Raw genomic sequence first — 15214 nt, forward strand, 5'->3', positions numbered from 1 at the left:
AACTTTGTACATAGCCCCTATGAAACTTTCTCCCTTGAGCAGACCATCTGCTTCTTGCTGGGAGCCTCTTTGATACTAGTTTCCTTAGTTAGTGAGAAGAAAAGGAATTAAGCCTAATCAACTAAGCCAGATCAATTCATGACTCACTGAAATATCCAATCATCTCTCTGACCAGACTGCACAGTGTGTGTGTGTGTGTGTGTGTGTGTGTGTGTGTGTGTTTGTTGGGTACAAGGGGGATTGGCATTTCTCTAGTAGAGAAAGATACACTAAAAAACGGGTGGTCCTACCTAGCCCCAGTGAGCGGGCCTTAGAAGGCAAAATGATTGCTCATCTTAGCTTATCTCAATGATCACCGCCTGGAGATAATGACTGCAGAGCCTAAAGCCTGGGCTGCTTAGGTGAGACCAGATGAGGGATTTCTAAGGGAACACAGAGCTCACATCCGGAGGCTAGGAGATACCTACAGGCAGGTGGACTGTATTAACTTAGAACCATCATGTGATGGCAGGGGGATTGAAAAAAAAAATGACTCAGAAGGTCACATCCAGTTTGTGACCTTATAATTGTTTAAACATGTCTTTAAAACTCTAAAATGCAGTTCAAGGCCCCTGTGATACGAGTGGTTTGTTTACAGCTTAAATTAGTGTTCCATTTTTAATGTATTACAAGTGACAATGACAGTGCCAGACAGTATCTAGGAAGCACCTACACAGAAGCCTCAACTTTGCCTCAAGCCAGAAATCTATTTCAGGAAGCTTACTGGCACCAAGATAAGATTATCCAAATATACCCCCTGAGATAACAGATAGATGGATACAAAACGGTTAGATGGAGTAAGACAGCTCCATTTCCAACTCATCTTCAATATCTCCATCCACATGACTATCTTTCTCCTGTATCTCAGAGGCCAAAAATCTCTCTTCATTTTACAGTGGAACACAATCCACAAGTCATCAGATGCAAAAACAGAGGACCTCTAAATCCCACCAGGTTCACAGATGGCCAATACCTGACCTTCTGTCACTAGCTCTCATCCCATGCTGAAGACAGGCATCAGGAGTTGATCGTAACAATCTTCCCAGCTGTGTCAGTCTATAGCCTCAGAAATCTTCCCAGCTTAATATCCTAGGCAGCCCCAACTCATTTATCTGAGTTGGCACATGAGATGTCTGCTATCTGCCAGCTCTGATTTAGTCCAGCCTCTAAGGCAGATGGATAAACAGAAGCCCAGAGAGGATTCTGAAGACATGGATTGGAGATGTTCAGCTCATTCATGGTCCTCCCACTTTCTTCCATGACTGTGTTTGTACTTTGTGATCCTGTCCCCTAATCAAAAGTGACTAATCCAGTGGTCAGCTCCTAACCCTTGTCACGCCAGGAAGATGCCTTCTCTAGAATTCTTCAAACTGCAGCTCAAGGAAGGGAAGCATTCACTCTTTGGTGGTAAGAGCACAGTAGTCTTGGAAACGCATGGTTATCACAACCCTTATCATGGGGTGGGAGTGGGGAGGAAGTAGCTGGGCAGGAGGAGAGGATGAAGCCATCCTGGAAGGATTCAGAGGGGAAAGACAGAATCCTGATGTCATGTAATTCCCTTCCCTCCCCTCAGCCCTGTGGCTAAGCTGATCTTTCACTCTTCCCATGGCAGCCTTCCGGTAAAGTTGTCATTAAGCTAAGCTGAATTGGGTTTCTCTGTCCTGAAACCAGAAACAACCTGAATAATAAAGAGCAGAAAGTGTTCCCATGTAGCAAGAGGGGAAGCCACAGTCGCATGACGGATGGAGCAGAGGTCTTGAGATCAGAAGCCTTGTGTTCAAATTCCAACTCATCCTCTTACCAGCTGTGCTACTTAAGGTCTTAGAATGTCAGATTCCTCATCTGTGAAATGCAGGTGGGGGTGGATAAAAATAGCCTTGACCTTGGAAGACGACTGCAAGGATCACATATGAGATGCTATGTAAAGGCCTCTGCCCAGTCAGGTATCCCCAAAATGCTGCTTATCGCTGTCTTCAAAGTGGAGTCAGGACTGAAACCCAGGTATCTTGACCCCTAGCCCAGTGTGCCTGCCAAAAAAAATCATACTTTCATGTCTCTCCCTCCCTTCTCTCTCTCTCTTTTTTTCATCCAAAGATCTGCAGTCCCATTTCAACATCAGAAGTCCCATTTGAAAAGTGTTTAACTTCTAATGCAGATATAACAAGTCATTTCTCAGTTTCACTGTATCTGCAAAGCCTTCTATAATTCAACATCAAATATTTATTATTACATTTATTAAAGTTTTAATAATTTAGCATCCCTTGCATGTAAGAGAGAAGCTTAGCTAACTGGTTCCCCTTTATCCAACCTGGGTCACTTCAATATTTATATTCCAAAGCCTCCATTTGAGTTTCATTTAGCGGAGGCTGTGTCGTGGGCCTCCCGCCCCAGCTCACAGTTGGTGCGTGCTACAGCCTCCCCAGTGGCAAAGACTAACAAAAATCTGGTGCCGAATGGTGTTTGAAGAGATTTACCGAGCCTGGGCAGAAACTCATCCTAATAGACTTCACTTTTATTATGATCGCTAAAGTAAAATGGGGGAAAAATATATATCTTCCAGGCTTGCTGGCTGAATGACAGGCAGTGAGGCTGCGAAGTGATGTGGGAAGAGAGCAGATCCGTTTGGTGGGGGGTGTGGAGTTCTTCATACTAATGCATCTCAGAACGGCTTCATTCTTCTAAAAGAAGAGAGGGCAAATGCCAGTGCCCAAATTCCATTCCCCTCAACACACACACACATCAACAATGGCCAGCATTCACCGAGCACTCACCAAACAGCTTGAGTTCAAAGCCTGATTCTGCCTCTCACCACCTGTAACGTGCTGGGCAGCAGATTTAAACTTCCTGTGCCTCAGCGTTCTCCTCTGTAAACAGAAGCAACCCCATCATTGAGTTGTCGTGAGGAATCAGAACTGACATCTGTGAAGTAAATGCTCAGCACATGTTTGTCATGATTATCTATGACTACGGGGCTGAGAGTTTAAATGTGTTATCGCATTCAATTCACAAAGACATCCAAAGATACAACAGCGATTGCATTCCCATTTACAGACAGGAAACTGAGGCTCGGAAAGTTTAAACACACGTTGCCCAAGGTCTGCTGCTAAGTGGCTGAGACAGGATTTGAACTCAGGAGGTTTGACTCCAAACTGTTTGGAGTTGGCCCCAAACTCCTCTCTTCTGTGTTTCAAGCAGGTAAGTGGGCCGCCTATTGAAGGCCTCTTGCCCTTTAGGAAAAGAACATCTGCGTGGGAAACTGGGGGAAACAAAACTCGGGGCGGAGACTGTCTAATGAGGGCTGAAGAAGCCCACCCCTGTCTCAGCATCTCCACTGGGAAGCGAAGTGTGCTTCGCAGTTGCCTACCATGCAAACACACATACACACACACACTCGGAGTCACTCACTTAGAAAATCCCGTTGAGGTTGTAGGGAAGACAAAGGCAAGAAGTCTGAGTTTAACTCACGTCCCATAGGAGGGAGCATCTTGAGTATCAAACCATGCAAGGCCTCCATCAAGGGATTCCCCTGACCCAGGGCTCCGCTGCCCTGGGCCTTCTCACCCAGCTGTCCCAGTGTAACGCATCACCTGCACTGGCCGAGCCCCACTCCGGCCCACCCCACACATGCTGCTGTACCCCTGCTCTTACCCGCCCTTGCCTCTGCTGCTGATACCTAAAGTGATCAGGAGCAATGTACTGGTCCCTTCTGCGTACCGCTTCTGTGCCACAAACTACATCTTTTATCCCTTAGCCCAACTGCATCACATGGTGACTTCCTTATTTGTACTAAAATGCCTACCAAAACTTCTACAACCTTCCCACCCACTGAATGCCAGTTACATGTGAGGTGCTGCACTCTCACTCTATAGACATTGCATAATCCTAACAACCACTGTCTGAAAGAAACACAACAATCTCTACCTTCCAGGTTGAGAAATGGAGGCTCAAAGAGGTGAACTGACTTGGCAGTTCAGGTAGCAAATTGTGATGCCAGGATTCATACCCATATTTGTAAGAGTCCAAGCCCACGCTCACTTTCCTACCCCCCTCCCCTTTTCTGGTCTTTATGTTTCCAGAGCCAACACAGTGTCCTTCACACAGGTGAGTATCCAGCGTGCTTTTGTTGAGGCTCTCCCTTTAAGATGGATGGCCCCACTTATCTGACTAGGGGCACTGCCTGGGCTAGAGTCAAATTCTGGAATCTGGAACCTTCACACAGGAGCATCTGCTACTTCAGTGTCATGCCTTGTCCATGAAGAGGAGGACTGGTTTTTGTTTGTTTGCTTGCTTTGCTGCCTACCCTGACTTCCCCCACAGGGAACTGCCCTACCTGCAATCTCAATCCACATGGTGAAGGTACCCCGACTCGTGCTGGTTTAAGGGTGGGTCAGTGACCTAGATCTGGCTAATTTCAGGCACTGATTTGGGACATTGACAAATGTCCCCAAACCAGCCCAACAGAAGCATCATAGCCTAGAGATGAGGAACGTGAAATCAGGAGGCAGATTCTCAGGATTCAAATCCTGATTCTGTCACTTCCTGGCTGTGTGACCTTGGGCAAATTATACAACCTCTCTGTGCCTCAGCTTTCTCATGCATTAAATATGACTAATAATGGGTGAAGATGAAATAAGCTCATTTCAGCAAAGTATCTGGGAAGGTGCCTTATAATGAGCTCTCACTGCTGTCACTCAGTGCCAGGACTTTGGTTTAAACCCTGGGGGAGAGGTCATCTCTATACTCTGGAAATGCTCCACTGAGGTTGTAAGCCTGGAGTTGTTGGTGCGTGTGTACCTGAAGAGGACGTTAACCCAGAGAAAAATAGACATGAGGGATGTAGAGAGACAGAAATACTGAGACCCAACAATACCGTGCAGCATACAAATCCTGCGGTGCCCAAAGCCACTGCCACCCTGGTGTTTCCAGGCCTTCCCATCCTTCGTTTACTGCTTAAGCAAGGGGAGCCTTCCCTTGTTTTGCCGCCTCGTGCTTTAATAGTCAAATGTTAGCGGGCATTAGAATCACCTGAGGACTTGTTACACAAGCTTGCTGGGCTGATCTCCAAAATATTTGATTCAGGTCTTGAGTGGTGTGTGAGTTTCCTGTGGCCACTGTAATAAATCACCACAAGTGGGAGTGGCTTAAAACAGCTGGAAGTCTGAAATCAGTATCAGGAGGCCTGCACTCCCTGATGTGACTCTGGAGGGAGAAGCTGTTCTTTGCCTCTTCCAGCTTCTGGTGGCTGCTGGCATTCCTGGGCTGTGGTTGTGTTACTGCAGTCTCTAACCCATCTTCACATCTTCACATCTCCTTGGTGTGTGCTAAATTTCTCTCTGCTTCTCTCTTATAAGGGAATTTATAATCTTTTGGGCCCATCCAGATAATCCAGGATAATCAACATATTTTAAGACTCTTAATCCCATCTACAAAGACCCTTTTTTCCAAATAAGGTAACATTTACAAGTTCTAGGGATTGGGAACTGATACTTGTGAGGGTCTCTGTCAGTCAACAACAGGTGGAGTCTGAGCTTTTGCCTTTCTAACAAGTTTCCAGGTAATGCTGACGCTATTGGTCTAGGGACCACACTTTGAGAATCAGTGACCTAGTGACTTCCTGCTAATACTGTGCAGTTTGGCTCAGAGGTCCTCCCTCCGTGAGGCATTTCCTTTAACTTCCAGGTGAGTTTAAGTACCTCCTCTCTTGTGTCCGCTCTCTGCCCTGAACTTTTCCTCTAACCTCTTCAACCGTCCCAAAGTACAACATCTTTCTGTTTGCAGTTCTGTCTCATTTAATAATGCATTGAGATCTTTGTCTTAACATTTCTAGATCTTTAATACTTAGCGTATATCTTTAATACTGGCATATAATAGGTGTTCAATAAATTCTTAGTCTTGGAAATGAAAGGCCAAAAGAACAAGGAACTCTTCTTAATTCTACTCGGAGCTAATTCAGTGTGAAAACTGTCACCAAGTGAGCGATGCTAGCTTGCATTCTGGTGTCCCATTATTCTTTCAACATTGTGCAGGAATTAACAGGATTTCATCATTTCATTTTCATTGATTTGAGATCACAGAAAAATCACTGAGGGGCTCCCAAAAGCTGGGCTTTGTATCTGATTATTATTCCAACTATAATAGCTATTCTTCCATGTCTCTTATAAGAAGAATCAGCTCTCAGTGAAATTGTGAAGAAAGCCCAGTGTGCAGCTAAATTAGCGTTGTTCGCCATGCTTCTGTCTCCATGAGTATCTTTTATTTTCACCTCTCAAGTCAATCTCTTGTTCCGTGCTCCTTGCTACGCCATGAGATTTCTGCATGCAGAGGTGAGCCTTATTCATCTTTGTATTCCTACGGCCCCTGGCACAGTGCCTGGCACACAGGAGGGGCCCAGCTAAGATTTTCAGAATTGAAAGGGATCTGCATGCAATTTAACTAGAGCTTGCTCCTCCACCTTTGTAGCTGACATCATTAGTGCCCTGAATGCTAAAAATCTCATTCTCAGCAACTTTCTGCTGGAGCAGGCTGAAGAATGGAGATTGTCTAGGGGAGAGTTCTTTTCTTTGGCCCTTCAACCTTTGAGACTTGAAAGTCTTCCCTCCCGCCTTAAATTCCACACAGCCAAATCCTATACACAATTCAAGGTTAATTGCCAATGTTCTCTCTCCTGCAAATACTTTTCTAATTCCTGTGGTCAGGAATTTTTCCTTCTTTTTCCACCCCCAAGCACTGTACGTGTCCCATACATATGCCTCGTTGTTCATTCTGCAAATCTTCCCATATCCATAAGGCTGCTAGACCTACAGCACTGTACTAGATTTTATATATTCATTTAAGTCTTCCCTAAGCCCCATGACAAAGGGATGAGGGTGAACTCTCAATACTAAGACCCTATTGATTTTTAAGATGCATCATAAATTGGATGGAGCCTTTCAGCAAAAGAAAGAGAAAGGAATTAGGAAGAAAAAGAGAACACAAATATGCTATGCTATGCTACAATAACAACAAACATAACAGCTAATGCTTCAAGGGAGCTCACCACGTGGCAAACTCAGTACTTTACAAGGTATTACATCATTTAAATCTCACCACTCCCCTATGGCATTCTGTCCATGTTGTCCACACGGGCAAACAGAGCTACAGAAAAGCTCACATGGGAAGCATGTGGTGGGGCTGGGATTTGAGCTCAGGCTGTGCAATTGGGCTCTATAACATAGGCTTTTAAAAAAAATAAACTACCTGACATAGTAAACTTTATGTTTAATCAGAATACGGCACACATAGAGGAAAGTGTGAAAATCATATCTGTACAGCTTGAAGCATTTTTACAAAGAATGAAAACCCCCATATCATCACCATCCAGATCAAGAAATCAAATATTATCAGCACACTGGTATGCTTCACTTGAATCGTTGGCCCCCTCTGCCACCCAACATCTTCTAACATCAGAGATTAGTTTTTACTGGTTTTGATCTTTATTTAAACGCACATGTTCATTTGCGTCTTCCACAATTCAATCGTATATTTCTGAAATTCGTAAGTGGTGATGTGTGTGGTGGTTGTGTTCATTAATATTCAGCATTAATAGCATCCCACTGTTTTGTTTTATTTATCTACTTACTCTATTTATTCACAGTTTTGTTACTGCTGGGCATCTGGATTTTTTTTCCTATAGCTTTTTGGCAGTCCAAATGAACACTACCATTAGTACTCTTGAATGCAGTATTTGCAGCACATAGACATATTTCTGTTAGGTATTTTACTAGGAGTGGAATTAGGAGTCGGGTTATAGGACATGTAGATGCTCAACTTTAGTAGATACTGCCCAACAGATTTACATAGTGGTCATACTAATTTATACCCCCCCCATAAAAGTACAGGAGTTCCATATCCTCACCAACATTTGTTACCAAAAAATGTTTTAAATTTAGACACCCAGGTGGGTAGAGCCCGTACTTTTGACTCTAGGTTCTTCTGCCTCCCCTAGTGTGAGATTCCATACTTTCACAGTAATCTGTCACAAACAAACAAAATGTGAACGGGGAAAGTACCTTTAAACTTCCTTCCCAATTCTACTGGAGCGCTTATCTTTTCCTTCCTGACTCTGCTCTTCTTTTCATCTCTCAGTTGTGATTCTATGACATATTATTGGCTATCTATAATTATGATCTATTATTTATTAATTTCTAACATATCATCAGACCCAGACTTACTAATTCTTTAAACGTCCGTGATACGCTTGCCTGGGCAATGTCATGTCAAACAAGGTTTATTAGTGCAGCTTGGAAAACTCCATGTACGTAGCACAGGTTCTTTTGAATGATGACAACTGTAATATTTTATCCACCCTTGCAGTGAAACCAATGGGCATGTGACAGGGAGGATGAAGGTAAGACTTACAAAGCCTGCCTGAAATTGCTCCAAGCCTAGACAGAGACGTGTGGGCACCCCAAGCAGGACAGTAATTTAATGCCCTAATCAAACCAAAATTCTTCAAACATTTGAAATTTGGATATTCTTCAAAGGTTTGAGAAGGAAGACTCATAGCTGCAGGATTCCATCCCCTCTCCCATCCTGAGCAACTCTGCTCTGGTCTCAACTCGGTGAAGACACACCCTCCATGTAACCAGGCACAGAATTCTTAGTGGTTCAGAAGCATCTAATTGTTATTGGATCATGCCCTCTGAAGGTCTCATCCCTTTCAACTTACTAGAGTATTTCTTTCAACTACCTACAATATTCTCCCTGAAATGAAATAAATTTGAGTACTATACTTTTCTCAGTTTTGTTTTAACATTTCCAAAGACGTTTTAAAGTCCCTGAAGGTTGATATTCTGGTCTCCTCCTTGTCTAGCTTGCTGTTTAACATAATAATTCACACTGAAGCAAAAAAGGCAACTAATTATCCGACAGATCATGGTCGTTCTCAGCAGTATGACATAGTACACACCTTCCCGCCTCTGCCTTCTCCATCATCACCAGTTTCTACATGAACTACATTGTAGTGGGAATTTAATGCACTTAAAATTGGTAACACTGTACCTTTGGGAGTATATCGTGTACCAGGATTCACACATATGACTTAATCATTATAACAGTTATTGGGAGGTGTTTCAACGCCATAGTTAAGAACATGGATTCTGGGGCTGGAGAGATCGTGTAAGTGAAGTTATCACCTTTATGCCTCAGATTTGTTTTAATTTGTAAAATAAAAATAATAGCACGACTTCATGGGGTTGATATAAGGATGGAACGAGATAACACTAGCAAAGTGTTTGGCACGTAGGAAATGAGCAATGGATACGAGTTATCATTATCATTATACTCTGTGAGGAAGGCACTGTTATCGTCCCCATTTGCAAAGAAATGGAAAGTTAGCAAGTTGAATTTGGCCAGGATTAAAGAGCTCATCCATGGCGGAGACGGGACTGTAATTCAGACCTGTTCAGCTCCAGAGGGAGTGTTATCACCAGCCAGTCTGACATCTATAGCTTCACTGAAATCACAAATTCAGCGTCAACAGTACAGAACTCTGAGGAAAGCTGGTGGAGACCTTTTTGCAGTTCATTTGAGGAAAAGTCATAGGGTCTCTTGGAGAAGAGCCCTTAGACCAGATGGCCTTTCCTCCATCTTTAACATATGCAATGCAGAAAAACCTCAGCACGTGCTTTGCTAAAGTCTTCCTGACTCCAACCCCATTAAAAACAGAAATAGTGGCAACCTCTCATGAATCAGCTTGTGTGTGCATGAACCCATCTTAGTTCCTAGCAATCACCACTTCATTTCCTAAGTGCTATCCCTTTAATTTTCTGTTCTTTTTTAAAATTGCCTCTTTGGAGAAATATCAATAAAAAAATCATATTATGTTCATCCTTCCATGAAAAGTTGAGAAGGGGAGAATAAATCAATTGTAAAGCAGGAGACTCGGGTTTTAGGAGCTCACTACTAAGATTCCATGGACATATGATAGCATCTTGATTCACAATGACCTGAAGACAGCTGTGCAGGGGTAAAGTAACAGTCACTGGATGCACTGGGGGCCGTGTCTCCAAGTTCCAGCTCAGGAGCCAATAAACTGTCCACAAGTCAATTCCAAAAGTAAAATCAGAGTCCATTTGTTGTAACATTTAAATTCTAGAATCCTTCCCCTAATCAAATTGGGAGGGGAAAAAATACTCCACTAGAAAGCTCCATAATAGTGCTAGGATCAGATCTAAGGTCACTGGTATAATTAAATCAATAAACATCTAGTAGATGTCCAATATGTACTGGGAACTGGGGATTAAAGAGCTAAATAACTCATTTTCTTTGACCTTGAGAGATTCGCCACATAATAGGACAGAATGATATGTAAGCAACTAATTACAACACTGTAGGGTAAGTCTATAATGAAGTTAACTAGAAGGTGTAAAATGTTTAAGAAAAGGTGTAGTCTCCATCCTTTCATGAGTAAAGAACAAATTAATTTGACCCGGACATTTAGAACCTATGGATTAGCCCAAAGTCTGTTCCCAGTACCAGAGTCAAGACAGAAAGCACCTCACTCTCCAATCTTTTACCTTCATAACTCTCCAATATACTGTAAGTATGATCTTTTATTAGATAAGATCATGGAAGATCCCAGGATGAGCCGGATAACGTGTTAACCTCTCTCATATTTTATATAAACCCAAAAGGAAAGTAATAATGTTGAAATATAAAAGCACCGAGGCCCACCACGGAGGTCACTTTCAGGAGTGCGGGGCACAGCATGTTGGACAGTGTTTTCTTACACATCTACTAGGCAGCTGCCTCCTTCAATGACATGGAAAGTACTTTTCCACAGGTGTTCCTGTGACCCTGAAACAGAGGGGCTTCCTGTGCTCCAAGAAGTCCTTGGTACAGGATGCTGGAGAAGACTTCCCTACCTGACATCTGCAGGGTCTTCCGTGACGAGCACGTCGGTCTTGCAGCTGGCCAGGGGGTTGATGGACAGCTCCACGGGCGGAACCACAAAGCTTTTGCTGACAGGAAGCCAGAGTCCTTGGCCCAAGCTGAAAGTAGACCTGCAATGTAAGAGTTTCCATTGGGGGAACTCCCGGGGAAGCAGAGAGAAACAGAAAAAGGGGGCCCCTCCTCCCATCCCTTCTAGGACCCTTTCTCACTCCCCCAACCAACTGAGTCCTCTGCATTCTCCAAGGCACAATTTGGGCCAATGCTGCCCAGACTTCGATGGTTATTTCTTCGTTCTGCTAATCATTTAGCCCATGCAATGCTCTGTATTGATAGTTTCATTCTCCTGAGTCTAAGTCCTGATTCCCAATTGCAGTGGGCTCTGTGAGGACAGGGACAATTTCAGCTCTGCCTTTCCAAGCAGTCCTGATAGCCAGCAGAGGGATCAGAAGTGACTGCTAAGTTAGCAGGGGCAATCTGCACAAAGGTTAAGAGCAGACTCTGAATCAATTTCAGCCAAAATCTGATTCCCAGTTCTGCCACTTAATTTGCTCTAGGTCTTCATCAGCTCAAGTACTGAAGTTTCACACAAGATTTCATGCAAGTGGCAAGAAGATGTTCTATGGCTATAGAATGTTTTAAAACCACTGGACTAGATAATCAGCAATGTCTCCTCCAGTTCAAGTATCTAAGTCGAGACAAATGGGAGTTAGATTCCCATAGCAACCTGGGCCATTGCATCCTGGAAGTGCACAGGCTTGACTGACTAAGGATGCATAACTATACCTCCCCATCAGACCCTTCCCCCTCCCCGGGAAGGTGCCCCAACAGGACTGTCACCTCACCTGAGAATCTTTTCAGGGGCTTGCTCCCCTGTCACCAGATCGTAGCCCCTCTCGAGTGTCGTGTAAGGCCAGGGTCTGCGGGAAGAATTGAGAGACGGAAAGAAAGAGGGGTAGGAGATGGTATTAGTCAGAAGCAGGTGAGATTCACATGTGGACACTGCCTAAGAGCAGCATTACAAACAGCCAAATTTTGCAGAAGTAATTATGGGTTAAGACTGTTTATTCCATAAAAGAATGTCTCCATTTTACAGAAGGACTCAGCACTTTAAAGTCTACTTTGTCCATTTTGGAGCTTATGTTTAAAAGCTGGTTCTTCATCATCAATCCGCTCTAGAGAGTGTTTTTGATTATGTATGGCTGGGAGGTGAGCTAAACTTCAGCCTTTGTTCTCTAGAAGACTCATTAATCATGCACCTTTAATACTAAATAGGATTCACTCTCCATCAGGTACACAACCATGGCAGAGAAAGAGTCCTCTTTGTGGAGCAGTTTGGGGCATTTGGTAATGCCACAGGGGAGGTGGGTCCTCCCCTGTCCCTGCCCTGATGTCCTTTGCCACTCACCCTTCACTCTGTCCCCAGTCACTGCGCACACACAGGTGTCTGTGAACTGGGTCTGGGGCGTAGCCTTCATGACAGCTGCACTCTCCTGTAAGCAGAAAGAGAAAAGAATCTGGTAAAATACTGCCTGCCCCAATAGTCTTCTTTAATGGTTTTCTTGTTTTCTTAGAAAATAATGTGAGCTGCCTAGTTTTAAAAATGGTCATGGAAAGAGGGTGCTCTGGTCTACCAGCCACTGTGGTTAACAAGGAGTTTATTCATTTGTTCATTAATTCACTTATTCACTCAACAAGTCCTGACCACATGCCCTGCCAGGCTCTCTGCTCAGCACCAGGCATGAGGAGGTCAAAGGTACAAACCAGATGCTAAAGGAGCTCAGGGCTTAATGAGGGAAACAGAAAGTGACCCGGTGGCTACAACATAGGTCCTATTTTCAAATATTTAATTTATGATAAAGTACACTTGCACTAAAAGTGTAATCAGAAAATTGAATTCTCTCCACCTGAATGAACAATTCATGTTCATTTATAAGCCCCAAATCAAATGCCACCTCCTCCAAAACCTTTGTTTTCCCCTTTTGGAAAATTTGTTTTCATCTATCATCTCCACGTTTTATTTTGTTTTGCTGTTGTTGTTCGTTTGTAATGGTTTTACTCCCTTCTTCTCTCCTCCCCTCATTTCCCTTCTTTTCTTCCCTTACATCCATCCATCATCCATCCATGTATCCATATGCCCTTTTTTTCTGACCATGCCTTACCCCTGGTTGCATGAATACTTGCTAGTACCCCACACTGACTGAACAATATTTTCCCATTGGCCAAGCTCATTCTGGGTGGCCAGCATCTCTTGCTTCCTGGTACACCTTCAAAGTTCAAAATTCCAGAAGGGCCCTACCTCCTTGCTACTATCAGTACTGCTTCCCTGTACACTCCTTAAGGTCAGTGGATATTTTTTGATCCAATTCGTTGTTACATTTTCTCAAGACATATTTGTAGAATGTCCACAGATACATTACAAAAATAGATTCCACAAAAAAAAGTTGGTGAAACACTGCACCATTTCTTATATCCAGGACAGTATGATTCTTCATAAGGGTGCTACATATACAGTTTTCCCTAAACTTACGTCACCTTGGAAGACTTGCTGGGGCGACAAGTCATAGGATTAGCGTTCTGTGGGACATACTTTGGGAAATGCTGGTAAGGAACTGCCCTGGCGGAGCCCACTGCCTAGAACAGTGTCTCAACACTGAGAGTTGAATGAATAACTAACTATCCGCTATGGCTCTGATAAATTTCCCAGATGAGCCTGCGATGCTTCACTCCTACAGTGATTCTGGTTGGCCTGACCGGAGAGTTTCCACATCATGTTTCATGGCGACGTCTAGCTCAAGGGGGGAGATTTAGGGACTTTGCAACTTTCAGCTTTTAATGTTCCTTTAAAAGTTTTATTTTTAAATCTCTTTAATAATAAAAGAACAAAAGCTCAGCACTCAGATGTCGCATGCTAGAATTCAGGACACTGGAGAGCACTGTCACATTAAGCCCAGTTGCCAGGTAAATGTGTTTCATCCAAGTCTCATTAAAAAAAATTCTCCTGTCATCCTTGTTTCATTGAGGACGTGCGTCGAGGTGCTAACATGCTCATGCTTTTTACAACTTCAAGTCTTGTGAATCAGGATTTTCTCAACCTTGTGTAACCAAAACAAAACAAAGCAGTGAACACGATGCCAGCGTAACACAGGTTCTACAACTGTCACCCATACTCCTGGTTTCTAAATGTCTGTATGTATCAAATGACCTTACTGTTTTCACTGATTCACTATCAACATTATGCCTCTGACCTTAAACAAAGCATTCTGAGTGTTAACTTGTTTTATACATTTAAATGCTGCTAAATCTTTGTATCCCCAGCATTAGCAAGTACCTAGCAAACAGCCTGGGCTTAATAAATGTTGGCTGAACTAAAATGGTAGTAAAACAGAATATGGAGAGAAGAATGGGTCAGAGATAGTATTCAAAATATTCAGAACAAGATTGTGGAAAGACAGGAGAAAGGGAAGAGGGAGAGAGAGAGATCTACCTCTCCCCTTCTCTGGGTACCTGGCAAATAAGAGGGGACTGCTTGCAGGCGGGGATGCTGTCAGTAATTCTCCCCTCCAGCATTATCCCTGAGGTCTGGCACTGAATGTGTGTGCTGTGCGTGCGTTCAGCCTAGTGGACTGATTCTTGCCGGAGGTAAGGAAAACGGAGGAAAAGGGCTGAGATCCCTCAGACTTGGCTGAGAATAATTTACTAAAGGGGGAGGGGTAGGAGTCTCTAATGATGTGTTAAAATGCAACAGTCCCTTCATGAAATATTCACCACTTTAAACGCGTCTAATATTAAAGATTAAAAGTCCTGGGATTTGTCCTCGAGACTCCCAGGACTGATTTATGATCTGCCATGAGCCACAGGCCTCATGATTCATAATGGGAGAGGTAAAATGGTTAGCTCTGGCAAAGGGACGGGAAGGCAGCTGGAGCAAGCCAGCAGGGTGGTGGGAAAGGAGGCTCCTCCTTCTCTCCAGAAAGGGCAAGGGCTGAGGTTCCTGTCTCTTCCGTCAGTGACTCAGGACAGGGCACAGGCCATTTTTTTTCCCTCTCCCTCCTTTTGGGAATATTATTGAGAATGAGAAATCCATACAGAAAAGAGGCGCTGCTACATTCTCCATGTGTGCTTACGAGGCAAGTTTCCCCTGCCTCGGGACAGGTCATTAATTACTGACACTCATTATACAGCAAATATGTATTTTGCAAATGAGAAGCATCCACCCTGGAGGCTGCCTGGAGAACAAGAGGTA

General features: G+C 43.7%; 1 protein-coding gene across 7 annotated transcripts in view; it reads right to left on the bottom strand.

The window, feature by feature from the left end:
- ASTN2 (astrotactin 2) overlaps positions 1 to 15214 on the bottom strand; it is an 849846-nt gene that overhangs the window by 453588 nt on the left and 381044 nt on the right. For 6 of the 7 annotated variants that reach the window (XR_010382793.1, XR_010382792.1, XR_010382791.1 and 3 more), the window contains 3 exons: positions 12377 to 12461; positions 11814 to 11888; positions 10944 to 11081 (listed from right to left, as the gene is read on the bottom strand). Coding sequence is in view for 4 of the 7 variants with exons in the window: in XM_064490458.1 (XP_064346528.1) it covers positions 10944 to 11081; positions 11814 to 11888; positions 12377 to 12461 (298 nt within the window). In the remaining 3 variants the exon portion in view is untranslated. The remainder of the gene's footprint in view (positions 1 to 10943; positions 11082 to 11813; positions 11889 to 12376; positions 12462 to 15214) is intronic. The other variant, XM_031450311.2, reaches the window with a different exon arrangement.

The sequence above is a fragment of the Camelus dromedarius genome, chromosome 10, assembly GCF_036321535.1.
Source record: "Camelus dromedarius isolate mCamDro1 chromosome 10, mCamDro1.pat, whole genome shotgun sequence".
NCBI lineage: Eukaryota > Metazoa > Chordata > Mammalia > Artiodactyla > Camelidae > Camelus > Camelus dromedarius.